Below are 26328 nucleotides of genomic sequence, written 5' to 3'. Positions count from 1 at the left end.
TATATCCGCTTTAATGATGTGCTGCAGCAAGAATTCATTTTAGAAAGTATGTGATTTTTGTAAAATGTAACTTCCAGAATCCGACCTTTTATCTACAAAAACTACTTTCCTCCAGTTTCCTTCGAAATGTCAGATGACATTTTAGATTTGGCAATAAAAGTTGCTTTTTGCCACAAATCACCAAAATATGTTTTTTTTCTGACAAATTTGAAAACCTTAGCAGTTTGGACCATTTCCACTGAGCATATCGTATATCAAGGTGTATTGAACAATTAAAATGGGTATTTTTAAGCATTTTATTAATTTTTCAATAGAATAAACATTGGATCTGGATTTTTCTTTTTTTATATCAACAGGCACCAAAATCACAACAATCTATTTGTTTTTAACTTTGAGGTTCAACTTCTGAAAGTTTTCAACATAAACAGTGAAATACATTTTTTGGATTAAAAAAATGTAATTCTTTCAGTATTTTTTAGTTAATTGATGCAGAAATTGGGAACATAGTAATAAAAAGTGATTTACAGAAGAGTCGACCTGCAGGTTCCTGGTTGAATCACATTTTATTTCAGTGCAGTTTCAGCAGGAGGATTTCAGATGAAGATGCAGAACAAAAACTTTCCTCTGGTTCTGGTTTCTTGACGGGTTTCTGCAACAAAACGCTCCAAGAATCAGAAAACCGTTGAGTTATTTAAACAGGAAATAAACTTTAGGCAGAAACCAGTAATAAACAGAAAGAAGGATCATTGATCTCTGTAACGTCTACTGTACATAATAATCAGATATTTTGGTGATCAAATCCTACGTTAAACCATTATTACCCTTTAATCCTGAACGGGGAGATCGTTTTAATCCTTGTAGCGTGAGGCTGAATCTGGGAACTTTGTGAATATTCCAGAGTAAATATTTATCTGCTGAGCGTCAAACATGATCCGCCTGAATGTTTCAGGAAACCGACGTCGTCTCTGGCTTCCACTTTACACAGTAAGACATGAAAACTAAGAATTCTGCTGTAGCATGCAGCGACTCGAACGGGCTGCAGGGGGCGCTGCTGTGATCCAGAGGTGTGGGTTGGTGGTGCGTTCAGGGCCGGCAGCGCTGGATGAAGCGCGGGTACAGGCAGACGTCCCGGATGTGGTGTCGGTTCAGCAGCCAGGTGAGGAAACGCTCCAGGCCCAGACCGTAGCCGCCGTGGGGACACGAGCCGTACTTCCTCTGCAACGGCAGAGAACCGGGTCAGACCGGGTCAAACTGGGTCAGACACAGCAAACAGCTGACGCTCACCTGGTCGGTGTACCAGTAGTACGGAGTCGGGTCGATCCCCTCCCTCTTGTATCCCTCCAGAAGCTCGTCAGAGTCCCAGATACGCATCGAGCCGCCGACGATCTCCCCGACGTTCGGCATCAAAACGTCCACCTGGGGGCGACGATGAGACAACAGTCACATCCGCTTCTAAACCTGCAGCTCGGATAAAACTAAACACGTCTAAAAACTATTTATAATGTAAAAACTGATATAAATCATTTCAGAACCTTTTCTGCTTTTATCAAGTAAAACTCAACTGAAAAACATAAATCTGTTACAATAAACTGGTAAAATTACAACTTTAACCTGAAAAAATTATTCCTGCATTTTTATGACTTTATCCTTGCAGAACTTTTTTCCTTGTAATATGAGTTTATTCTCTCTTCCTCCTCTGGGCCTTCATGAAGAGTCCGGTTCTGGACTCGGTCCCGTCTGGTTTTCTAACCCGTCTCCAGCCTCTGATCTTACCGACTCGGTGAGGCGCTGGTCCTCTGGGCAGCGCTGCATGTAGAAGGACTTGATCTCAGCCGGGAAGCGGCAGAGCAGGATGGTCTCGTTGATGGAGTCGGTCATCAGCCTCTCCGGAGCTTCAGGGATGTCCTGAGAATCAAACACTAAAAGCTCAACCCAAAGGTCACACACACCTGACTTCATCACATCATTAAACATGACGGAAATGTAAAAAAAAAAAATTTCTACTGGCCAGGAAGGTCATAAACTGATTCACTGTTGAGACAACAGCGCCCTCCACTGGTACGTCTTATTACTGCAACATTTAACTGAAGAATCGGTCACTGAGGTTTCTAACAACATGACAGATTCTCTGTAGAAATGCATAAGTGGTAAGCAAAGTTATTCGTTTTATAAATATCAAATCCATCCATTCATTTTCTTACACCCTTGTCCCTCAGTGGGGTCAGGAGGTGCTGGTGCCTCTCCAGCTAATGTTCCGGGTGAGAGGCGGGGTCACCTGGACAGGTCGCCAGTCTGTCGCAGGGCAACACAGAGACACACAGGACAAACAACCATGCAGACACACACTCACACCTAGGGACAATTTGGAGAAGCCAATTAACGTGACAGTCATGTTTTTGGACTGTGGGAGGAAACCGGAGTACCTGGAGAAAACCCACCATGCACAGGGAGAACATGGAGACTCCATGCAGAAAGACCGGGGCCGGGAATTGAACCCAGAACCTTCTTGCTGCAACTGCGCCACTGTGCAGCCCCTGGCTCAACATTCCTCATTTTCATTATTATTTTCATCTTAGAGTTATAACATTTTGCTCTCATACTTTTACAACTTTATTTTTGTATTTTTACGACTTCACTCGCCTTTGTACAACTATTCTTGAATTTATTTCTGTATTATTAACACTGTTGTGTTGCTCTTATAATCTCATTTTTTGGGTCTTTATTAACTCATTTTCATTACGAGTATTTGCCCCGTTGCCTCTACATTAACAGACCCTCCTGACGGTGTGAAAACGTTAGAATCGGAGCAGACCGAGTCAGGATGAGCTGCGTTCAGTCGTCACCTCTCCAAACTCGTAGTAGGTCCCGTCGTCCTTCTTCACATCGTGCTCTCTGAGCCACTCGATGGCCTCAGTGTAGTTCATCCTCTTGAAGGGTCTCTTTGGAGGTTTGAAGTCCTGGAAAACAGAAATGAAACCCCAACATTAGACGCAGTAATAATGAACCAGTGGAGCCGTGGTCTTCAGTCTCGTACGGGGTTGATGTCGTAGAGCAGCTGAGCAGCGGGAGATTTGAGAACCCGGTCCACCACGTCACAGACCAGATCCTCCAGTCGGGTCAGCAGGTCCTCGAAGGAGATGAAGGGACACTCGGCCTCGATGTGAGTGTACCTGAGAAAATGATAGGCGACAGGTTTTCAGCTGTAGTGGCCAAAAGCTTCACTGGGTTTTTACTGGGCGGAAATCAGTTAAATGAAATGTTTAAAACCTGAATTAAACGTGATTTTCAAAATATATACTTGGAGTTGGCAAAAAGAGGAGATTTTAAACAGCTTCAGTTCCTCTTACTGGAAAGTGGTTGAGATTAATCCCTACATAAACAACCTGTAAATCTTTAAAACAAAAAGAGATTCTATAATATTTGGAATCAATGGGTCGTATATCACTCCACCCTCTGAACAGCTGATTTAAGTTCTTGTTTCTTTTTTAACTCTGGGAACTTTCTTCAATCTTCCCTCATTATCATTTAAGTATTTCTGATTTTTAATCAATTATAACAAGCGATAAATGACAAAAATGAAGGTCTTAACTCTGACATATGACAAACTCTCTTTTAGTCTTAATGAGAGGATATTGTAGCTCCACTCACTCGGACAGATGCCTGCGGGTTCGGGACTGCTCGGCGCGGTACGACTGGGCGATGCAGAAGGTGTCGCCCAGGGCAGGTATGCAAGTCTCCAGGTAGAGCTGGGAGGATTGGGTCAGGTACGCCTGCTCGCCAAAGTAGTCGAGGTTGAACAGCGTGGAGCCGCCCTCCACCTGGGTCTGCACCAGCGTGGGAGGAGTGATCTGACACAGATACACAAACGTCTGAGTGGACTTCACATTTTTACTGAGTGGACTTCATGTTTTATGTAATGAAATCAATATTTCAGTGACATAATTCACCCCACACAGCGGGCTAACACATTATGAATCAGTTAAATGTGAGTTGCTGTGTGTCACCTCGTAGTATCCGCGGCTGAAGAAGTGGTCCCTGAAGCACTGGGTCACCGTTGATCTCACACGCAGGATCTTGGAGACGTTCTCTCCTCGGATCAGCATGTGCCGGTTGTTCAGCTGGACGTCGACGTCCGACTCTTCGTTCAGCAGGTTGTCGGCGCCGCCTGCTGGAGCCAAGCCCACCAGCTCCCAGAAGTCGCAGTTTAACTCGTGGCCACCGGGGGCCTGGCAGGAAAAACTCAGCATGTTTAGCACGTTAAGTTATAGAGCTATAATTCCAGAAAATTACACAAAAAAAAATCACCCTTTTATATGTGGCACATAGAAATGTGAAGCTTAGTCACATTCTTAACATTTTAGCAACACTATTTGATACCAAATTGTTGTTAGTGGGAGACATTTTTTTATTATAGTGTCAAATAAGTGGTTCAGGCTTCTCCAGATTAAATGCTCTTTATATTAAATTTTTACATTTCTATATATTTTTATAATGTTGCTATTATTTTTCTAACATTTTACCTTTCCACATTTTATTTAAATTAGTTCTGGTTTTCCTTTGTCTTGATGCAAGTTATTTTTATTTTATCTGTATCAAAGACAAAAAAAAATCTGTTTTTTTAAATCACGTACTTTTAGCTTATACATATTTATTTTACTTTTCTCATTTCTGTTTTACTGCTTGGAGAAGGTGCGTTTGATTTGTTTACCTGTTTCCCCTCAGGAACCGGAGTGATGGTCCCATACAGAGCGACAGTACTCTCTGTGGACAACAGCAGCCCGTTGTAGCACTGACACTAAACATAGGGAAAAAAAACACACCCAAGTTTTATTATTTAAATAAGTTTTATGCAGAAGGAACAGAAATTGTTTGAGATTTTCTAAAAGTCTTGCAGGTTTTCTGAAGGTCTAAATGCGTTATGAAACTTTGAAAAGAAAATACGACCATTTGGGTCAGGAAATGCAAAGAAACGACAGCTGGAAACAAATTTTACCAGTTTATCAGACAGAACACACTGGAGAAAGCCAGTTCCATCCCTCAGCACAATGAACATCAAGTTCTTCCCTGCAGGAAAAAGGAAAGTCCAGTGAATACCAGCTCTCATCCAAGCCATGAGGTGCGTTTCATTCTGCTGCGTTTCTCACCCTGCCTCCGGAGGCGGTGGACCCATCCGAACACCTTCACCCTCTCACCTCGCTTGGCCTCCAGCATGTGGATTTTCACCTGGAAAAACAAACATGAGCGACATGTTGCAGCTCCACTCAAACAGGATTTCTGGTCAAATTTGCCTTTGGCGGACATGAATTCATGGACGTGTATATGGGCAAAATTAAGACGAAGCAAAGTGACCAATCTTCCACTTCCTGTGAAACTTCAATCAGTTGTTAATGAGCTGAACTGATGGAGTGCTGTTTAATCACTGCAGGAAATAAAATATGGTATTTTTACAAACCTTAAACCAAGAAAGATAAAATTATGATAAAATATATTGTAATTGAGGAATTTAAAAATGGTTTAAAATGTCAAAAAAATATTTATTTATTTATTTATTTATATATAAACTTCTGGTCACATTTGTAAATTAAATCCATACTGTCAAACATTCATGTTTCCATTTTGCAGCTTTCTTAAATCACATCTCAAACTAAATCCTTCCACTTCTTGTTTTGAACATGCAATCGAATGAGAATGAGAAGCAGGAGACCGACCGTCTCAGGTTCAGGAAGGTTCGGGTCGTTCACGATCTCGATCTTCTTGGCCTCCTCCAGGTTCTTCTCCCTCCTCTCGTTGTCCTCAGCCTGCATAACAAACAGAAAGACACAGTTTAAAGGCACAGTCACCACCTGGTGGACAGTTTTAGTAATGACACTTCGTAGAAACCGAACCACAAACCTCTTTCTTGTCTTTGGCGTCGTTCTTCATCTGCTCGCGGTTGAAGGCTTTCTTAGCGTTTTTCATCTGTGTTTTTGAGATCACCGCCCAGCGCTGAAGACAACAACACACAGCAAAATCCAGAGGTTTTTACTCAACTTTATTTAAACAGCTGGAACAAACCAAGCTGCAGTTCATCTCTCCACCAGGAGGAGGCGTTGAGGCAGGTAAAAACACCCCTGAAGCTCATTAGCTGCGTTTCAATTAACCATAAAATGTATCAAATTGAAAATACAAAATTAGATTTACTTAATGGAAACATGACAATTGAACAAGAATATGTTTTTTGATATAAATTATTTGTATAAATTATTTGTGCTAACGTGAGACTAGTCACCAGGTTGCCATGGCAACCACTAGATCCATTAGGAGTGATGCCATCCTACCATCAAACACAAATGTATGGAGTTTGTTATTTCTGCTGTGACTTTAAGTCTGGTGGATATGTGGGGAAGAACCTCATCCTCACTGTTAAGCACGGTGGAGGACGTGTGATGCTGTGGGAACTCACCTCTCCCTCCTTCTGGGATTCCACATAGATGGTCGGGAACGGCTCCTTCCCAGCAAACAGCAGCGCCTGACAGGTTCAGATCACAAACTGAATTTAAGAAGTAGAAACAACATCTACGCCCAAAATTTTTCAATAAATATAAAAACCGCAGTTTTTTTTGTTGTTTGTTTTGAATTATTTCAATTCAGTTAAGCTTCAAAGACTGGATCTATTTCAATATAATTAGAAAGAAATTCATTAAAAAATTATTCGATTTAGAAGTTCCCTCATATCAATCCGTCATATATTGATGTTTATAACAGATTTGCGGTAAAAAAAAAAAAAAAGTGCAGCTCTGTTTGTCTGTCTACCTTGAGGGGAGTTTTGAAGGGTTTCTCCTCCGATCCGTCTCCATCCTGGTCGCTGCCGTGTTTATCAGAGACGTACATCTCAGCTGAGGCACAGAAACAACAGCAGGTTTAAAACATGAATGCAGAGACTCCATGATTTACCTGAAGGAGGTTAAAGTTCAGGCAGCTGAAATGTGGAAATGAATCTGAATCATGAACTTGAACAAGGCGGATGACGTGAGGAAATAACCTAGCGGAGAGTTTCTGCTCTGATGAAACAGATCAAAACTCCCTGATGATAATTATATGAATTTAAGCGAAACACATTTTTGATCTGGATAAAACCAGGTCGTCCCATCAGGCCAACAGATTTGAACATTTTGCATTTTAAAAATCATTTCCAGACTCAAATAGACCATGTTCTCAACCAATTTTTTTTATTCAAGAGTTTAGTTCAAATATTTACTGTAAATTTTCCTGTTAGCTCCAAACTTGAACTATGCGTCTGATTTATGGTTGTACCGGAAACACAAATATCCAAAGGTTCCAGCTTCGGATTTCTGCATAAAAATTCATCCAAATTAACAAATTAAAATCCCAACCCAAATTAAAACGGCTCATTTGAACCAGAATCTGTTTCTATTAGGTACAAAGAAGAACCGGATGAGTAAAACTGAAAGTGAAAGAATGCTAAATGTTGCATCATTGCAGCAGGACATTTTGACATCAACTCATCTGCAACTGAAATACCAGAAACATTTAACAACCGACTGTAAATAATAATAATTTGATGATAAACCAAAGAAGCATTTAGTCCATCTAATCAGCCCCATCCTGAGTTTTAGATTTACACAGTTTTAGATTTACGAGTAAATAGTGAAAGGGAGAAAAATGGGTCTAAAATATAATTTAATTTCTGATTTTGGGTCAAACTGAGCTTATATTTACATTCGTCAAGCTTTTGCTCCTTCTTTGCACCAGATTCAGAAAATAAGCATCTAAATACAGAAAAAACCTGTTTTCCAAGGGATGACAGGTTGGAAACGTTTTTAGTATGTATAACACACTATATTTTCTTCCCTAAAGAAATATAGTGCAACAGGAGAAAAAGGGTCGAAGGTACATCTTAATAAATTTATACACAATTTAAAAAATGTTAATTTACATTTTTGAAAATTAAGTCAAAAAAGAAACTTATGTATTACATAGATGTACAACACAAATACACATTCTAAGTGTTTGTGTCAAGTTAGATGATTATCGACAAAACAGGAAAAACAGGAAAAATAACATAACAGCTGTAGTTTTCAGGTAACACCATTTGTCTGAAAGATCAACAGATACAACCCAGAAACCTTTTTAAATTCCGTTTTTATTAAATTATTCGATTAATAACAGCAATGTGACTAAAAACGTCGCCTTTCCTCCACAGATCGCTCGTCATATTTTATCCCTTAAACCTCCGCACTGCAGAATGACAGCTACCTTAGCCTGAATTAGCTTCCAGGCTTTATTTACGGTTTTTGATTCAATCTGTAAGGGAACAATAAGACCAGTTTTAGTAAAATAAATCAAACTAGAGACTCATTGATTGATAAAGCAGACATTTAACCACCTTTATCATCGCCATACCAATCCAGACAGACACACATGTCCCTGCTAACCAGCTAGCTCCCCCTGGACAGGCTCATTTATCTCTTACCGACCGAGACTTGGTCCACACCTTTAGTTATCTCCGTCGCCATGTCGGCCCACGTCTAAAAACACTTCGCTGAAAGCAAAAGGTGACAACTTTTTATTTTAAAAAATCTAAATCAGCCGTTAGAAACCAGCACCGGCGACGTCTCCGGGATCCTAACGTGCAACTTTGCATCAGCCTTCTGCAGCTTCATAGAAAAGGCGAGACAAACATCTGATTGGTCAGTCTGGAAACGTCACCCATACTGTATTAAATCTGATTGGTTACATTCAATGTCAATAACTGTTGTATTCAATGTTAGCTTGAATTCATACTTAAGGTTTTGTCGGAGGAAGAGAAACTAATATTACATGTTTCACGTAATATACATTTAATCTCAAACTTTAAATTTTAAGACTCCGCCTAGATTTTAAAGCCAAAAACAATATGAAATTTGCTTTTTTATTTTTTTAGATATACCCCACAAAATCGAGTTTTTTACATCCGTAATTGAAAGTATCATGAAGAAAAGAGGCGGAGTTATTGAATTTTTTTTTTTATGTCAGATGTCTTGATGCATTCAATTGACATGTAAAGTCGGAAAATAGAGCTACGTCACACCCGGATCCATCTCAGTATGACTGTTAATAAATGACAGAAAATATTGGTCATTTTCTACAGAGCCACAAGTACAATGTTACAAATTACAGTTATAAGATAATTTGACACAGAGCTTCTTGAAAAGAAGCTTTATAAGTGATAAGGTAATAAAACACACCAAGGCTAAGCAACAGGCCAGACATTAACGTTTAAGATTTAACCCACATTTATTGCAATTAGAGACATTTAAAAGAAGTGCAAGGTAAACAATGTCATTCACTTAAAGCAGAAATAAGGAGATTTAATGTTTGAATTTTAATCCAAAAATGTTTATGTCCACATAAATACAGAAAAACTTTGTCCATAAGGTTAATAAAATGTTTTATTTATACTTTTAAATAAACTACAGTTTATCATGTCTTATCAATGTTACATTATAAATCTTATATTGTGTCACATTTTGTTACATTATGTACATTTTCATCATATTGTTTTCATCGCTTCATCTCATATAAGATCTCATTTTTTACTGACTGCTGATCTGGTTTTTCCTATTTCAGGTCTTATTTGTGGAAAAATAAACTAAAATGTCTGACTTTATCCATTTAAAACAAAGAAAATTAAATAATTAAACTTTTCCAATGATTTAATATTTTTTCTGTCCATTCAACACATTACAATATATTTAGTAATAGAATATATTGATGTCAAGGTGGAATATCCATGTTTTTGTTTTTTCACTTAGAGCACAATATTTCTGTAGTTTTGATCACTTCAGTGGACTCATGTCTGATGTCTTTCTGTGTTCAATATTTGGTGTTTAATTTGGTAACTTTTCTTCAGTTTTTCCTTGCATATTTTTTATTTCTTTACATGCGTATGTGTAAAAGAAATAGAAATGTAACTAATGTGTATTTTTACTGCTGCCGAATACAAAGGAGAATTATTTTAATCAAATAAACCAAAATTTGACCAAAGGTCCCAGATCTGAGCTGAGGCGTTGTCATATAAACCGAAGCCAGGACAGAGCGGTCGGGTGAACGCTGTCTGGACTCTGTGCAGGAGGTTCATGTTGTTGTCAGAGACGCTGTAGAAGGACAGAACACCTGCACTGTGATCCAGGTAAACTCCTATTCTGGATGACAACGGACCCGAGACTGGAGTTCTGATCCAGTTGTGTCTAAATTCATAACTTTTATTGTAGCACTGCAAAGCCCAGGACTTCTTATTGTTTCCAAACGCACTTTCATCACCTTTCCTGCTGATGTCTTTATATGAAACTGCTATGAAAACATCCCAGCGGTTAGACGATGCTTTCCACTCCACCTCCCAGTAACATCGCCCAGTCAGACTTTCACTACACAAAATCTGGGGCCAGTATGAGAACTTATCTGGATGATCCACAAGAACGCCATTTATTCTGTAAGAATAAGCCTTTAGTGGATATTCGCACCTGACACACATATTTGCGGTGTTTAAATCTAGTGTAAGGGGACAGGCGTACTGCAGGAACTCCCCTCTGGTCTGAGGTTCTGCCTGTGGAACCAGAACCTCCACATCGGCTCCAGTCGGTGGAACTGGACTCCATTCCTCGGTGAGCAGCTCCTCCAGTCTGTCTCTCAGCTCAGAAACCGTTTCCTCTGCGTCTCGTCTGAAGCTCTCAGGCTGAACGCCGATGCGGGTCGGGTCAGGGGCGTCTCCGAGTCGGGCCAGAGAGCCGTAGTTCTGCAGAAAGCGGATGTGGTCACTGGTCTGCTGCAGCTCCTCCAACATGGCGGCTCTCCTCCTCAGACCCCTGATCTCCTCCTCCAGCGCCTCCTGCAGCTCCTTCACTTTGTTCACCTCAGATTCCTGCTGAGATCGGAGCTGCTGCTTCACGGCGGTGAAGATCTTCTCTGCGCTCCTCAGCGCCTCGTCGGCAGCCTGATGGACGTCCTTCTCCACCTGCTGGAGCTTCTCCACCTCCTGCTGTCGGCCCTGGATCCTCCGCTGGACGTCCTGCCGACGCGCCGCCAGCTCCTTCTGCTTGTTGCTCATCTCTGCGGCGGCGGAAAGCGTCTGGTGGCCTTTATGCTCGTCCATCAAGCAGAGGTAGCAGATGCAGCTCTGATCGGTGCGGCAGAAGATCTTCATCACCTCGCAGTGCAGCGGGCAGACGCTGTCCTCCAGCTGCCCGGACGGCTCCACCAGCTTGTGCTTCTTCAGGGCGGAGATGGAGAAGTGAGGCTGGAGGTGCTGATCGCAGAACGACACCAGACACTGCAGGCAAGACTTCACTGCTTTCTGCTTCTCCTCACTGCAGAAATCACACAACACATCTACAGAGAGAACAGTTTGGATCAAAGTTAGCATAGTTAGCTAACACTGAGGAAATGATCATGTGGGCAGATGTTTACTCAAATTAAAGTAAATAATATCCATCCAATAAATCAGTACAAAGATATTTGTTAAAAAAAAATCTACCCAAGTACTAACATAACAAATTATCAATCATTTTATATTTAAAAATTATATCATCAGACGGACCAAAATATTTTGGCATTTTAAAGATGAAAAAAAAAAATATATCAAAATCAGACAAAAGAAAATAAGTTTCTTTCAATAAAAGAACTTCAGAAGCTTTAACAGAAGCTGCAGCTGTGAGTCTGTCTGGTGAATATTTAGTTAAAACATGTTTGTTTTTCATTCAGTGGGTAAAAAAAAACAAACCTGAAATTTTACTCAAAAGTAGAAATACTTCATAAAAAAATTATTCAAGTAAAAAGTACAGCGCAGTAAAAAATACTCCTAAAAAAGTTACTCAAGTACATGCAACTAGTTTCTACCCAACTCTGGTTGTAATGTAAATATTGTTTCTATATTAAGAGCTAGCGGGTGACTTCCTGTTGTCAGAGCAACTGACTTGCGGAGGTGTGACGTCACACCAGAAAACACTCTAAAAACTATTTAAAACTAACTGAATCACAGAAACAAAATGAAAGTGATATAATGAGACCCGGAGCTGCTCTAACCCTGGTGAGGCTCGTCGGGAGCCGCCTGCGGGCCGCCCTTCCTCCTCTCCTCACCTCCTCACCAGCACCGGCCTCGGGCTGAAGCTCTGCCTGCACTGCGGGCAGCTGGGGCTGCCCTCCGCGTCCCAGTACCTCCCGATGCAGCTCAGGCAGTAGCTGTGGCCGCAGGGAATCGTTGCAGGATCCTTCATGAGATCCAAGCAGATGGAGCAGCTGAGCTTTTCCTGCTCCACTTTCAGTCCCGGCTGCGCCATTTCTGAGCCGCTTCCAGAGGCCAGAAACCAGGAAGAGGCAGGGCAGCGGGAATAGCGCCCCCTAGGCTCCACAGCTGGAGGATTCTTCATTTAAAAAGTCCCATTTGAAGTAAAGAAAAAATAACATTCATTTTTACTCAGATTGGAGCGAAATATTCAGTTATCTAATTTTGAGCCAAATAAGTCACAGAGCTAAATAGTTGATTTGTAAGCTAAATATTCAGTTTGGAGCTAAACATTTAGCTTGTAGCTAAATATTTAGCTTGTAGCTAAATATTTAGCTTGCTAACAAACATTTGAGGTCTGAGCCTAATTTTCTTTAGTACCTTTAAGTTGCTTCTGACTGTTTCTTGTTGAAGAGCTTGTGGACTTTTTCCTTCTTCCTGTTAATATTCTCACAGCTAATATGTTAACAACTGGCTCAGCTTCAGGGACCGGCTGATTGTGTAGCCATAACATTTATGTTTAAACTAGTGTAATATTAAAACTAGCTGTTTAAAACTGAAGGAACCTGGAAACGCATGCCTTTGAAAACAGATTGTGTTTTATTTACAGCAATTTCAACAGAATTACAATATAAACGACTGGCAGACGGAGCGCCCGGTGAGAGCAACAGGAGGTCCGTTCCTCTTCTCCTCCTTTGGCAGAAGGAAAAACCCTCCACTGTTTCTGCAGCCTCTCCTCCTCCTCCCTCAGTGACTCTCTCCTTTCTTCCCGACAACCTGCAGAGTGAAAACATGAGCAAGTCTCTGCTGAGCGGGAGGCTTTAACCCTCAATAAAAACAGGTTTGTTGCTCCGTACCGTGGCTTTAAGCCTCGATAAGAGCAGGTTTGTTGCTCCGTATCACAGCTTTAAGCCTCGATAAGAGCAGGTTTGTTGCTCCGTATCACAGCTTTAAGCCTCGATAAGAGCAGTTTTGTTGCTCCGTACCCGTTTGAAGTCGTTCATGTTGGTGGCCTGGACCGGAGTGCCGATGAACGTCAGGTAGTTGATCTTTGTCGTTTCCTCGTCTCCCTGGTTTGACTTGACAAACAGCTGCAGAAGGAAAACATGATGAGACACAACATCAGGGTGTCCAAACTGCGGCTCGGGGGCCATTTACTGACCGTCCAGCAGCTTCATACTCCAGTAAATGCAGCTGATGCAGATGGAGTTTGTGTGAGATTTTCAAAACCAAATGTATTTATCAAACTGACCACTGTTGCTCCTACTGCTCTCCGTATCTGCAGTGTGTTTACCGTACCCAGTAAACACACCTGGTCGTGTTTCGGTTCATTTAACTTTCAGACGTTCTTTTCCTCACCGTGACACTCTGGACGTTCTGGAACTTGACGTAGCGCAGCGGGATCAGCCCGTCGTCTTTGTAGTCTTCCTCTGACAGCTCCAGGGTCTGGGTGGCCTGACTCCGCTCGGCGTCGTCGAAGTCCATCGACCGAGGAAGGTTGATGAAGACCTTCAGGAGCTTGGGGGCCCGGGCTGAGGCGAGACGACACCCGGTGAAGGAGGGTCGGGTTTTAAACGCCGCACCGTCAAAACAACTCACCTAAATCTGAACACTGCAGCTTCATGGAGAAAAGCTTCACCGGCTGGTTGAAGGCGATCGTTATCAGCAGCTGGAGGAGGAAACGGTTATCAGTGAAGCAAGCAGGAAGTGTGAGTCCCAGGTCGCTCGGGGTCAGAGGTCACCTGCTCGTCGCAGTCGGACTCCAGGCAGGACGAGTCTTTGACTAAGCAGTTGTCGAAGCCGCAGTCGTCGCTCTCGTTGAGACACTCGCAGCCGGCTTTGTTGACGAAGGGCATGAGGTCCATCTGAGCGACAGACAGAGAGGTCAGAGGTCAGAGCGGGTCTCCTGAGAATGTTCTTAACTGGCTACATTTGGATACAAACACAAAATCATGTTCCAACATGGAGACACAGCCTGACGTCACTTCAAGGCTCCATCTTCACCGCAGCTTTTATAACCATCTGCTGAATTTTCATTTCATCTGCTTTGTTTCTGATCATAGTCACTGAATGTAATGAAGGGGCGTCACTTAGGGTGTTTTCACCCTGACAGTCCGGTCGACCCGGTTCTACTGGAACCAGAACATCTGCTCCACCTCCAGCTGCTGTGGCTCTGAGTCAAACCAGCCTGTTCCCCTCCTGGCCTGAGGGGGCGCTGCACCAAGAACCACTGAGGAAAACTAAACAAAAACCTCTGAAGACTCCGAGAGCAACTTCCTGCTTCACCAGATGGAAACAAGATGGAGGATTTCAGTGGTTGGAGGATTTCTCCAGACCTTTCCATCACTAGGCTAACACTTTTGTTTTGGTTGCATTTACCCAGAATGCACTGCTCTGTAGTCCACTTCCTGCTTTTTCAGCAGCCTCTGGTCCGCTTGGTGTTCACATGTGCATTCAAACAGAACTAGAGTTTTCACTTCAACCGAACCCAGACGGAGGTCTGGAGGTTTTTTTGTTTTGGTTTGATGAAACATTCAAGCTGTAGTTAAACTACAGATCAGGCCTGCTGCCAATTCAGCATTAAACATTTTTACAAACACATTTTGGATTTGAATAAGGACCAAAATAATGTCCAGCTTTCTTCAGTCTCCCAGCAACCAGCTCTGCCAAGGAAGGGCGCAATTTGGAGGTGGGTGAACTTGTCCGTCTTATAGAAGTGGCTCGTATTTGAACTGTTTAGTTATAATCCTGTGCAGCTCTACAGTAAATCACTGATAAAACCACCAAACCTGAGCTTTTCATGTTTCTATTCAGGCTTTATTTCACTCCAAGAAGCTCATTTTTCCGTCTGTCTGCCATTTTCCCAAACTCCAGTTTGGACAAAATGTTTGCTCTAGCCTCAGATTACTGGTTTTAACCGGACAGGGAGGGTCCAGAACCAGGCCTGGACCCGCGTGGTGGGGTGAACTCACGTATCCCTTGGGAATGTCCGAGTCCTCGTTGTTTCCCGGGTCGTTCTCTGTGTGCTGTTTGATCTTCTCCTCCAGGCCCGCCGCGTCCGCCCCCTGGTACTGGTCCACCCGGACCCGGTTCCTGAAGAACAGGAAGGTGGGCGTCGCTGAGATGTTGTTGGCTCCCGCCGTCCCCTGAGGAAACAAAAAAAACAACAACTTTTCTTTCAACTGACTTCAGTTTTAAAAACGACATTAACGACATTAAGAGTTTTATCAGATTCAACCTGTAGAACCTGACAGGTTTATTTTTACACCAATTCATTCATTTTAAAACAGCTTTGGATGAATGTTTGGGACACAGAAATAACAAGATGTTTACCTGACAGACATGAACGTCGACCTCCAGGAAAACCACATGTGGGTATTTGTTGCTGAACATGTTAAAAGCCGGAGATATTCTGATGCAGGGCCGACAGCTGAGGGACGAGCAGAACGTCAGAAAACTCTTCATCAGGAACCAGAGCCAAACGTTTGAGAAAGTTATGGACGCTAATCTGTTTCAATCCGAGCTGGCAGGATGGAGATGTTAAATACGAGCATGAGGGGGCAGAGTAAGAGTAGCATAGGAAAAATTTGAATATTTAAAAATTACATCATCAGATAAAGTGGAATTTTAAGGACCAAAATTACAATAATTCAAATATGACAAAAAAACAGTTTCCTCAACAAAAGCTGCATGTCTGTGTCTGGTGACACTTTGGTTAAAACCTGTTTGTTTTTCATTCAGTGGGCAGAAAATCAAAAAAAAAATGTATTCAAGTAAAAAAAAATCACAGAGTAGTAAAAAAAACTCCTGAATTTACATTTTACAAAAACGTTACTTTAATATAATTAACTAGTTACTGCCCAACCCTGAACTAGAGGGAGTCCAGGGTGGAGCCCGGAGGTACAACGTGAAAAACCACAGCTTGTACATGAAATAGCGCCCCCTTCAGTTCCGGAGTGAAATGGTGCCGGTTCCATGAATGGTAATGCTCTGACCATTTCCTCCTCACTCAAAATAGACGAGGTGCTGTAATAAACTTAACAACTGCTGGAAAAGGTATTCAATCAATGACGTAGTTTTATACTTCCGCGCTATTTTACTTTTAAAGTAGATCCGGTTAAGCTGTAAACCACATTAAACTAGGACTATTTTCTTATGCTGACAAACATAAAGTAACATATTAGAATATGTTATTCTAGTACAGCTTTACACTGTTCCGGTTATTGTTAATATATTTCTATATATTGCATCAGAACCCTGTGATTTCAGCGGCGCTACACCTGAGCAGCTAACTTACTGTAATACTGCCAAGTCATTGTAAGCAGCACAGCTAGTTAGCTTCCATCGGCTAACAGCAGCAACAATCTGGGAGAAAATCTGAGTTACTCCAGCATCCAGCTGGTTTAAGTTCTTTAAATTCTGATCTCCCACGTCCACATGACCCACACACGGAGCCTGGTTCGCCGCAATCAGTCCGTGTGGAGAACCTTACCCAGCCATTGTGAACTTCACCACGGCTAGCCTGGAGCCGGCGGCCGCTAACTCCGGCTGGAAGTCCGGGTCGCTGCCGATTACTTTAACGCCAACCATGGTCCGGTTCTGGGCTGCGGTCCGAGCCTGATCCTCCGGGAGACGTTCAGAGCAGGAAACCGGGCAGCCTGGTGGGTTAAACGGTTTTGTTTTTAGCTTTCTGTCACAAAATTAGCTCAGCTGCACACCACAGGAACACAATGTAGCCTTAAGAATGGAGACTCCTGATTGGTCAATTCCTGACAGGAAAGGCGGAGTTTGTTCTTCTTCTTTGGTTCCTCAATTCCTCTTTGCTGCCCTCATGTGGAAACAGAACATACAGTTTTCATTAAAACTTTCGACCAGTCAGGTCGTTTGAGGCTCCGTGGGTGTTTTTAAAACCTTTTTTGGTTTCGTCATCTACATTTATCTTGGACTGGAATTTATGTAGTTCATAATAATAACTAGAAAACTAAAAGATTTTTGTATGGTTCCTTTGATCTGTGTACAGATTCCTTTTTTATTTAAACCCCATTAAGAATCCTTTAAAATTATTAAATAATAAATAAGCATAGAGTTTCTATGAGCTTTATTTTTTAAGCCAAACAGATTCATTTTACATCGTCTCACGTAGCTAGATTTAGGTTCCCTGTTAGCTCAACTATGATTAGCCATTAGCTTGATTGTGATTGGGTGTTAGCTTGCCTCTGAGTTCCTAGCTGAAGACTTAGCTTGTCTCTAATGAATTGCTAGCTTGTCTCTGAGTAGCTGCTATCTACACTTAGTTTTAATGTGATTAACTGTTAGCCTAATTGTGAATAGTTAGCTTGTCTCCAAGTTGCCCCTTTTAAGACTTGAGCTAACTGTTAGCCTGTCTAATAAATTGCTAGCTTGTCTCTGAGTAAGTAATATTAAGAGTTGGATTTATTGTTAGCTTCACTGTGATTATCTGTTTATTTGTAAGTAGTTAATTGTCTGAGCTCCTGGTAATAAGACTTAAATTAACTTAGTTTGACTTTAATTTTAAAAATACTTTGAATAACTAATTGATTTCACTGTCCTGTTTGATAACTAAGATTTACTGAAATAATTGTTTTTCATAAAGTGCCTCAAGATGATATTTTGTTAGTTGAAAACCTGCATTGAATTATTCTGATATTATTTGTATCATAGGTGATCAATCAATTAACCAAACTAAGTGACATCACTACACTTAAAAATGTTAAGTTTAATTTCCTATGGTTCAAAACAGCTGGGTTTTTCTCTCTCTCTTTTTTGGCTGTTTTTACAATTTTCAGGAAGTTTGTTTCAGGTTTGATTTGAATCCTTCATGTTTGGTCTGCAAAGTGAAGCAGAACCAGACATGGATTGAACATTGTGATGCTATTGTGGCAAACAAGTGTGGGGAAAAAAACACTATTTCACACAACCCCACGGTTAAAAACAAACAAAAAAAAATTAACTGTCCCTTTAAATCACCATGGAAACAGAGAAGCGCCTCTTTCGCTAAAGAGCTTGAAAATCCGAGGTTACGTGAAGACCTTGAAGGCATCTTGAGCGTCGGTTCCCCCACCCCTGAAAGCGAGCCGGGCCACATCCGTCAGAGCCGCAGCTCTCGGAGGTTTTCATCCCGCCCCGCCGCCGCCTCAGCCCGGTTCCTCTTCGCGGATCCTCCCGTCCATCCGAACCGGGGGGAGCGATGCGACGTCCCGGAGGAGACAGCAGCGGAGACCAAGCGGCCAGGCAGCAGCGCACACCTGTGAGGAGCATCTGACTTGGTTTCCACTACAGAAAGGTGAGCGGCAGACAGAAACGGGGGGTTTCTGGCTCTGTGTGTGTTTTTTGGGGTTCTGCTCGGCGACGCGTTTCGGTCGTGCCCAGCCCAGCATCAGTGACTGGCAGGCGGGATGAGTCATAGCCTGAGCGGCGCTGCTGGAGGAGCGGAGCTCCGCAGCCTGAGCGGCTTCATTATCAGCTGCTGCTTCACATGCAAAGCGGCGCAGCGCAGCGCAGCGCAGCGCAGCCAGCGGCGCAGCGCAGCGCAGCCAGCGGCTCCACTGTCCGCACAGTTTGCATAAAGTGTGGGAGGCAGGCAGAGATCCACAGATCACACCGGAGACAGAAATGCTCCGTTTGTGTTGCGCATCTAACTTTGAATCTACATTCAATGAAACTTTTTCAAACATAGATGCAAATAAATACTTTATAGAGAAGAAGAGAAGGCTGGCAGTGCTGTTTACAGTAGCTGTAAATAAGCTTATAAAGGAAAGTTGAGTGGAAGGAAAAAGTCTGTTCCTCAGTATGTTTTAGATCTAACAGGCTTCAGTGGATGGAATACACTTTATTGATCTCAAAGGGGAAAATGTATTATTTGTTGACAAGGTGATAAATGTTATACAAACCAAACTGCAGGTGCATCTTGATACTTTCAGAACCAGGAAATGCAATTTTTTAAAGAAGCAGTTTGTTCCTGCAGCTGTATCTAAGCTTATGGAAGGAAAGTTAAATGGAAGGAAAAAGTGTTTGTGTGAAGCAATCCTGTTGCTCTGCCATGTTTCATTATGATGCTTCGTTATTAACGAGCTGCAGCAGATCCAGGTGTTTGAGTCGTTTTCATTCATGTTGAAAATCTAAATTATGAAGAATTAATGATCAACAAAACGACTCGTGGATGTTTCAAATCAAACAGCAGGCGTCCAAAAATGAGTTGGAACATCACCGGGCAGTTAAGTAGTTCGGTAAAGAAGCTCACTGTTCAGAAAGCTTCCTCTAGGCATTTTAACAGAAAGTTGAGTGGAAGGCGAAAGTGCAGCTGTGTGAATCAACTTTGTTTCCTGGTGGTCATAAGTGGAACTGCGGGTTCATCTGAATCAATCAGAAAATCATTTAATAGTTAATTAGTTAAGTAATTTAAGGGAAAAGGCGTGAAAATGTTTTGGTTCATTCATTTCTGATGTTTTTTTGTCCCAGAAGTCTTTGCAACGTTGACGCCACTTTCTCACGTCAAACAATATGAAACACGTTGGTGGTTTTCTGCATCCAGCTGTCCTGTCTTGACCTTTAACCTTTCAGCCCGCTGAGTCGCTCGGCGATAATCTGGAGCCGCGAGCGTCCGAGGCGTTTTGCAGACCTTTTAGCTCCGTCTCTGATCAGGCTGTTGCCGTGGCAACGCGTTTAAAAACCAGAGGCTCCCGTCCCGTCGGAGGCGTCTGGCTCTGATGATCCTCGGTGACCTTTAGGCTGGAGGACCTGGTGACCTTTCCCTCAGTCTGACTCCGCCTCCCGTGGCGTATTGACCAGGAGCAGCGGGGCTCGCCGGGCCTCCTGCAGCGAGGATCCGGCAGCAGAGACACGATTTGGTTAAAGAGAAACTTACTGGCGGAGAAAACGAGTCTCCATCCAAAACAAAACCAAAAACCATAACCACTTCCTGGTCTAATCATCTCAGCTAATGGAATTAATTCACATCAGTAGAAACTGGAATGTTGACAAACTGTGAGAATTTATTGGGATTTGTTCAATAAATGTCTCAGAAATATCAATACCTGAAAAGTGCGGCATGTTTTTGCTGCTCTAGTTCAGTCAGATGGGATGGAGAACGTCTGAACGCTCATTTTCAGTGCATTACACAGATGACTTTGACTAGGCCATTTTAACCTGTGGCTCTGCTTTTCTCCAAAACTCTACTTGGTTTTCCACTTTCCAGATGGCGGCCATCTTGTTTGACATGCATACTTTACAGCGTCTGTTTATTCAGACTTTGAATTCAGGCCAACTCTACACTCTGCAATATATAAAGTTACTATGATAAGAAAACAACACAAATGGGATCTATTGTGAAAAAATACATTTTATTTTTGGGCTACATCCCACTGCCCCTCTGCAGGGACCAGATGATTCATGGATATTTTCTCAATTATCTCTGTTTTCCATAGCAACAATATTCCACTGATGTAAAAAAAGCTGAATTTTGCAATTGCTTATTTAGATTAGGTTGTTTATTTAAATAAGAAACACGATTTAAATAAGTTTATATCATTAAAAACATGCGGCGCCATCATAATCCAACCACTTCCTGTTTGGCTTCTTTGTCGTTTCCACCAGTAGTAACATCCTGTCATGGATCATGTGACTCGTTTGATGCGTTTCTGCTGCATTTTGGCAAAATCTACTAATCCAAGTAAAACAAAGACGAGCTGAAAAAACACCTCAAGTTACAGCAAAAGGTTTTTACTGGACAAAAAACATCGTTTTTCTAAATCGACATGTTTCCTTTAAATGAATTGGATTAATTTGTGTAAGTTTGCAGTGAATAGACGAGCCTCTGGTTTTGTTCTGCTGCCGGTTCGCCGTCTGGGTCCAGGCTGATCATGTGACTCGTTGAGCTCAACGTGTTTCTGAGCCGCTCGGCGTTTATCGCGTTCAGCTGGGAGGAAACGAGGAAACCTGAAAAGCCTCCACTTCTTTTCCAGCAGAGCCTTTTAGAGCGAGTGTGCAGTAATGGACGCAGTCGGGGAATAAAAAGCAAAGGAAATGGTTTTATCTGAAGAGAAGGAGCTGATAATCCTGGTGGTTCTGTCTGTCAGGCGAAGCTCTGAAAGCTTTAAAAGATCAATGACGACGGCGACGGATTCGGACGATGAATCAGTTTAGCTCACATTCTCTCTGCCGCTTTTATTCCTGCTCATAAATATCAGGATTGCAGCGATTCATGATGGACGGCTTCGCTGTTTTTAACAGCAGGACGATCCTGCGATGTCCAAACATCCAGTTATACCAGGGAATATTTCACGTTATTTTAAATCTGTGTCAATATTTTCCATGTATAAAATAAAACCCTCCAGTCTAGAAGTGGAAATGACATAATGGCATCATTTTGTGAGTCAGGAGACATTGCAGAATAATTGGAAAATGCCTAAAAATAATAAAAACTAATTGAGTTTTAACGGTTATGTGCTTTTTGTTCTTCGGAGTCGAAGTTGAACGATAAATTTGATGAGCTGGATTTAGTGGAGCAGATAATTGAAAGTTTCAGGAACGTCTTTCACATGCAGATCAAAGGATCTAAACTGGTACAGATGCTCCAAGGAGAAGTGAAAAAAAAACCTTTAGCCACTGAAAAATTCAAGATGGCCGCCATGGTGATCAAGGAAGCTATTGATTGAAATAAAATCCCAATTAGATGAATCTGTTTGGTGTCAAATAATTAATTTGAATCATAGAAATCATAAATATTTTCTTGATGTTGTTTCATTTATCTGGTGGAAAATGGCCGTCATGGTTGTAATGGGGAATATATGTTCACTGGCCACTAACCCAGAATATTAGCTATGCTAATGCTAATGCTGCTAAACACATACAAATGACCAGAAGCTAACGTTAAACCATAAAACACATTACAACTTTTGCTTGGTCTGATAATAAACACAAAAATCTGACTGGAAGCTAACAGTAAACTGCTAAACAAATAGAAAAATTAGTGGAAGCTAATGCTAACCTGCTAACACACATGAAATAATTAATGCCGAAGCTAATTGAAAGCACACAGAAATGACTGGAAACTAACTCTGAACTGCAAAATACATCAAAAAGTTTATGGAAGTTGATAAAAAACCACAAAACACACAGAAAAATGATCAGAAGCTAATGCTAAACTGTTATGTCGTACATCTTCTTCTACTTCCAGCTCACTAATTGTGTGAGACTCAAATATAAATATGATTTAGTGCAATAACTATTTGCTGTTTCCTTCCTAAATGCACCAGGTTCTTTTGTAGCCGTAAAGCTGGTGAGGGAAATGGTTTCAGAAACTTGTGCTGATTTATTTCACCTGATTTACTGTCGGGTTTCGCTCAAATGGCAAATGTCAGCCTGCAACGACGGCAGGAAACCATCCAGCTCCCACTGGAATGGAAAACAATCTTCACATGTCGGGTAATTTGTGTCTGTGCAATAAATGGAGGCAGCAGAAATAAATTGCAGCTCATCAATAATTGAATGCAACAGGCAGCAGCAGCGGCTGCAGGACCTCAGTGGCGTCACACAGGGAAACATGGATATGGGAGCAAACAGCAGAACGTTGTGAAGCTCAGCTCATGTCTGGATTCCTGGAAACCAACCGAGGCTGTGATGAATCATGGGACCTTCCAGCTGGTTTGGAAGAAACAAACAAGACTGAGGTTATCAGCGAGACGAAGAACTGCAGCTTCCAACAAATGTGGAGGTTTTCCTGCTAGATTCTGGAAGACGATCCAGAAGGAGATGTAGTTTGTTTTCCCACCGGATCGTCCAGCAGAGTCGGTTCAGTTGGAAATAAAAACTGAAGCATTGACTCCAATTTAAGCTGCTGCAGTTCTTCATCAAACTGCAGCCGTTCCCCTCCCGGCCTGTGGGGGCGCTGCACCAAGAACCACTGAGGGAATCACAGGAAAACCTCTGAAGACACTCAGAGAAACTTCCTGCTTCATCAGATGGAAACAAAATGGAGGCGTCAGATTTTAGCTGGTGCAGGATTTCTCTTTAGCTCTCAAGTCATTTCTCCTGGTAGCACTTGGCTAGCATGTTAGCTTTGGTTGTATTTACCCAGAATGCCCCGGGCTGTAGTCCACTTCCTGCTTTGGTGTGGTCTCTGATCCGGTTGGCGTTTAAATATGCATTAAAACAGAACCAGAGTTCACGTCAGCCGAGCCCAGACTGACGTTTTTAGGACCAGAGTTTGATTATTGATTTGATTATTGATTCACGTTTCCCCAAACGATCCCGACTTTCCAGCCAAACGGACCGAACAGGCTGGAGGGAATGCAGCTTTAATCTCTTACATTAGTTTTTTTTGTTGTTATTGTTGGACTTTTCTGTCAGCCAAACATTTGAGTCTCTTCATGCGATTTGTAACTGGTTGAGGCTAGTTGCTAGCAAAGCCTTGCTAAGTAGCTAGCTAGCTTTATTGTGTCTATCATTGGTTGTTAGCTTCTAACAGCAATGGTCTGTATGCTCCAGTTAATGAAAATTAATCGATTAATCATTCCACCTCTAGTCCCACCTGGCTCTGGAACGGCCTTCCCAACGCTCTGACTTCAATCTCACTTGAAAATTTGTGGCCTTTCTTTAAAATCCAGGTCAGTTTAGATCAAATTTACCATTTTTAAATAAAAAAATCCAGTCAGAAGGACACCAGAACCTGAATTCTTCCTATTTTCTTTTTCCCTAGAAATCCTCTCTGGCTTCTCGTCAAAACAGCCTAGATTTCAAAATAAAGTAACTTCCTTTAAATGTGTGGAACAGGTTTCCATGATGGACGGCGTTTCTGATCCTGGATGTTTCCTCTGAGCGTCGCCTCGCTGCTGATTTCTCACGTGACACCAAGATGCTCACTTCCTTCCTCCCAGCGGTAGCCATAGCAACCAGGATAACTTCTTGTTTCTGCATTTCATTCCCTGAAAAAACAAAAAACAAAAAAATAAAAAATCTGTTTTGATTTGAATTGGTGAGAAAATATCAGTAGAATAAATATATTTAAATTTTGATTTGCTAGAATTTCAACGTCGGGTTGAAACAATATTTCTCGGTTCAGACGTTCGTTACGTCGACCTGAAGGTTTGAGGTTTTTTATCGCTCACAATCAATAATGTGTTCGATGTTTTTCACGGCTTTCGCTGTGCAGCAAACCTTTTTCTCCTCTTGCATCCTCTGTCTGCTGGCGTTTGGTCTGACGAGGCTCAGAGAGACGGACATGTTGAGGGAGGAGGAGAGACCAGTTGCCTGGTGACGGAGGAGGAGGAGGAGGAGGAGGAGGAGGAGGAGGAGGGGGAGGAGGAGGAGTAGGAGGAGGAGGAGGAGGAGGAGGAGGAGGAGGAGGGTTGTTTTCCAATAGCAAAGAGTTTCTGATCACAAGTCAGGATCTGTTTATTTCAACAGCATCCAGTTATTTTTTTATAATAATTAAACATTTAGAAAAAGTAAAAACTCGTCTTTAGATGATCTACATCTGCAACAGTAACAATATTGCAATAAACGGTCAGAAATGCAATAAATGTTTAATTTATTTGATGAAATGTAAAATATTTTATAAGGACATTAAAATGGAAGTGAAGAATAAAACTATAAACAGTTTTTCTCATTAAAAACACATTGACATTAAATGTTAGATTTAATTTTATTCTAGTTTCTGAATGATCTGAGGTCTGTTCAGATTTTTAATGTAAATTTTTAACATTTTTATTCATCTTACTTGAAGCTGATCTGATCACAACCCAATTTTAACATATAAAATGGTGTTAATCACCTTTAATTATTAAATTAAATGAAGTGTTTAAATGGATCTTGGTGTAATGTTTAACCTCCTGATGAAGCTGTGAGTCTTTCTCTTGCCGTTTCCTCTTTATTTTTATTTTTTTTAAACTTTTCCCATCTCTCCTCTGTGATCTGGTTTCTCGTTGGTCTGGAACTCGTCAGTTTCCGGGGATTTTCATGCACCAGTTGTCCTGAAAGTGAAGATCTGGTCTGTAAGCAAACACAAAGCGGAGCAGCCGTCGACGCTGCGGGGAAGTTAGCAAACCTTTATTATCCGCACTCACAAACAAACCGTAGGGAATAAAATCCAGATAAAATCAATAAATTAAAGAAAACAAAGTTTAATATTGATCAATTTGAGCACCAAGCATTAGATGAAACTAAAGTAATCAAAAGAATATTCTTTATCTGGATCTGACCTGCGATTGTTGTCATTAATATCACCTGTTTGCTTTCTGAATGTACTTTTTATTATTAATATTTAAAAATCTGGATGAGAATGAGAAACTCAAATAATCTGTTTATTGATTATTTTCTCATCATAATGTCGCATCAGGTTACATTCATTTCAGTTCATTTATTGGGAACCAATTAACAAAAACATCAACATTTTAGACTGTATAAGACTTTTTATTCACCACAGCGGTCTGCAGCATTTTGCTAATGTGCTAATAACTCGGCTAACTTTTTTGCTAACTTTGAAATCGTTTAGCGCACTTAGCTTCTTAAGTGCTAATGTACTCGACTGTTTTGTAAACTTTCATTTGAATAAAGTAAAATTTTTATGTTGCAGTTAATGCTAATGCATCTGTGTTGAAGCTAATATACTAATAGGAAAGCTAATCTTTCATTTAGCATTTTTGCTAACTTTCAAAACATTTAGCACACATAGCTTCTTAAGTGCTAATGTACTCGACTGTTTTGTAAACTTTCACTTGAGTAAAGTTCAACATCTGTGTTGAAGTTAATGCGCGAATAGCAAAGCTAACTTTTGTTTAGCACTTTTGCTAACTTTACTGTTGTGGTAAAACAGTTTTTATTTATAATTTTACTGCATCATCTCCAGTTTTCTTCAGCTCTTTTCCTCTTTCTAGTTCATGTCTGTAATCTGTCTTCTGGGTCCATCCTCTCCTCCTCCTCCTCCTCCTGCTCCCTGTGGCCTTCCCGTTACTTCTTCTCATTTATCTTCTCCTTGCTCTGCCGTTCATCGTGTTTCCCCTCCTCGGTTGAGCTCTTCTCCTCCTCCTCGTTTTGGGACTCGTGACTCATGA

General features: G+C 41.5%; 3 protein-coding genes and 1 pseudogene across 6 annotated transcripts in view; 1 reads left to right on the top strand and 3 right to left on the bottom strand.

The window, feature by feature from the left end:
• Window positions 1-544: 544 nt before the first annotated feature.
• On the bottom strand, window positions 545-8665 carry nars1 (asparaginyl-tRNA synthetase 1). 2 transcript variants are annotated; one of them, XM_008424576.3, is made up of 15 exons: window positions 8474-8665; window positions 6793-6875; window positions 6443-6508; window positions 5893-5985; window positions 5709-5798; window positions 5145-5223; window positions 4994-5064; window positions 4709-4795; window positions 4005-4226; window positions 3649-3848; window positions 3035-3170; window positions 2844-2957; window positions 1774-1905; window positions 1285-1416; window positions 545-1215 (listed from the first exon to the last, which is right to left on the bottom strand). In XM_008424576.3, exons 1-15 carry the CDS (start codon window positions 8514-8516, stop codon window positions 1084-1086), a joined length of 1680 nt encoding a protein of 559 aa, XP_008422798.1. In that variant the 5' UTR covers window positions 8517-8665; the 3' UTR covers window positions 545-1083. The 2 variants fall into 2 exon arrangements, with proteins under 2 accessions (XP_008422798.1, XP_008422799.1); XM_008424577.3 differs by having other exon boundaries at window positions 8495-8665.
• A 748-nt stretch (window positions 8666-9413) lies between these two features.
• Window positions 9414-12468, bottom strand: LOC145554371 (tripartite motif-containing protein 16-like; annotated as a pseudogene). Its single transcript, XR_014090345.1, has 2 exons — window positions 12061-12468; window positions 9414-11367 (listed from the first exon to the last, which is right to left on the bottom strand). The product of XR_014090345.1 is annotated as a tripartite motif-containing protein 16-like (transcript).
• Window positions 12469-12836: 368 nt separating this feature from the next.
• On the bottom strand, window positions 12837-17035 carry txnl1 (thioredoxin-like 1). The gene is made up of 8 exons (XM_008424578.3): window positions 16752-17035; window positions 15593-15689; window positions 15232-15405; window positions 14002-14124; window positions 13859-13928; window positions 13619-13791; window positions 13246-13350; window positions 12837-13036 (listed from the first exon to the last, which is right to left on the bottom strand). The coding sequence occupies exons 1-8, from the start codon at window positions 16847-16849 to the stop codon at window positions 13007-13009; spliced, it is 870 nt and encodes a 289-aa protein (XP_008422800.1). The 5' UTR covers window positions 16850-17035; the 3' UTR covers window positions 12837-13006.
• Window positions 17036-18301: 1266 nt separating this feature from the next.
• rab27b (RAB27B, member RAS oncogene family) overlaps window positions 18302-26328 on the top strand; it is a 30077-nt gene continuing 22050 nt past the window's right edge. The window contains exon 1 of one of the 2 annotated variants that reach the window (XM_081613960.1): window positions 18302-18563. The gene's annotated coding sequence lies outside the window, so the exon portion shown is untranslated. The remainder of the gene's footprint in view (window positions 18564-26328) is intronic. The other variant, XM_081613959.1, reaches the window with a different exon arrangement.

Source organism: Poecilia reticulata, chromosome 12 (assembly GCF_904066995.2).
Source record: "Poecilia reticulata chromosome 12, P_reticulata-male-v2, whole genome shotgun sequence".
Classification (NCBI taxonomy): domain Eukaryota; kingdom Metazoa; phylum Chordata; class Actinopteri; order Cyprinodontiformes; family Poeciliidae; genus Poecilia; species Poecilia reticulata.
The sequence above is the reverse complement of the archived record's forward strand: the minus strand, read 5'-3'. Positions and strand labels throughout refer to the sequence as shown.

Coding starts and splice junctions, on each gene's coding strand:
- txnl1 (XM_008424578.3), bottom strand. CDS start 16,849: ATGGTTGGCGTTAAAGTAATCGGCAGCGACCCGGACTTCCAGCCGGAG. Junction 15,406..15,592: donor TCGACGTTCATGTCTGTCAG/GTAAACATCTTG, acceptor TTGTTTCCTCAG/GGGACGGCGGGAGCCAACAA. Junction 13,037..13,245: donor ACATGAACGACTTCAAACGG/GTACGGAGCAAC, acceptor TTCACTCTGCAG/GTTGTCGGGAAGAAAGGAGA.
- nars1 (XM_008424576.3), bottom strand. CDS start 8,516: ATGGCGACGGAGATAACTAAAGGTGTGGACCAAGTCTCGGTCG. Junction 5,986..6,442: donor AATCCCAGAAGGAGGGAGAG/GTGAGTTCCCAC, acceptor TGTTGTCTTCAG/CGCTGGGCGGTGATCTCAAA. Junction 3,171..3,648: donor ACCCGCAGGCATCTGTCCGA/GTGAGTGGAGCT, acceptor TCATTTTCTCAG/GTACACTCACATCGAGGCCG.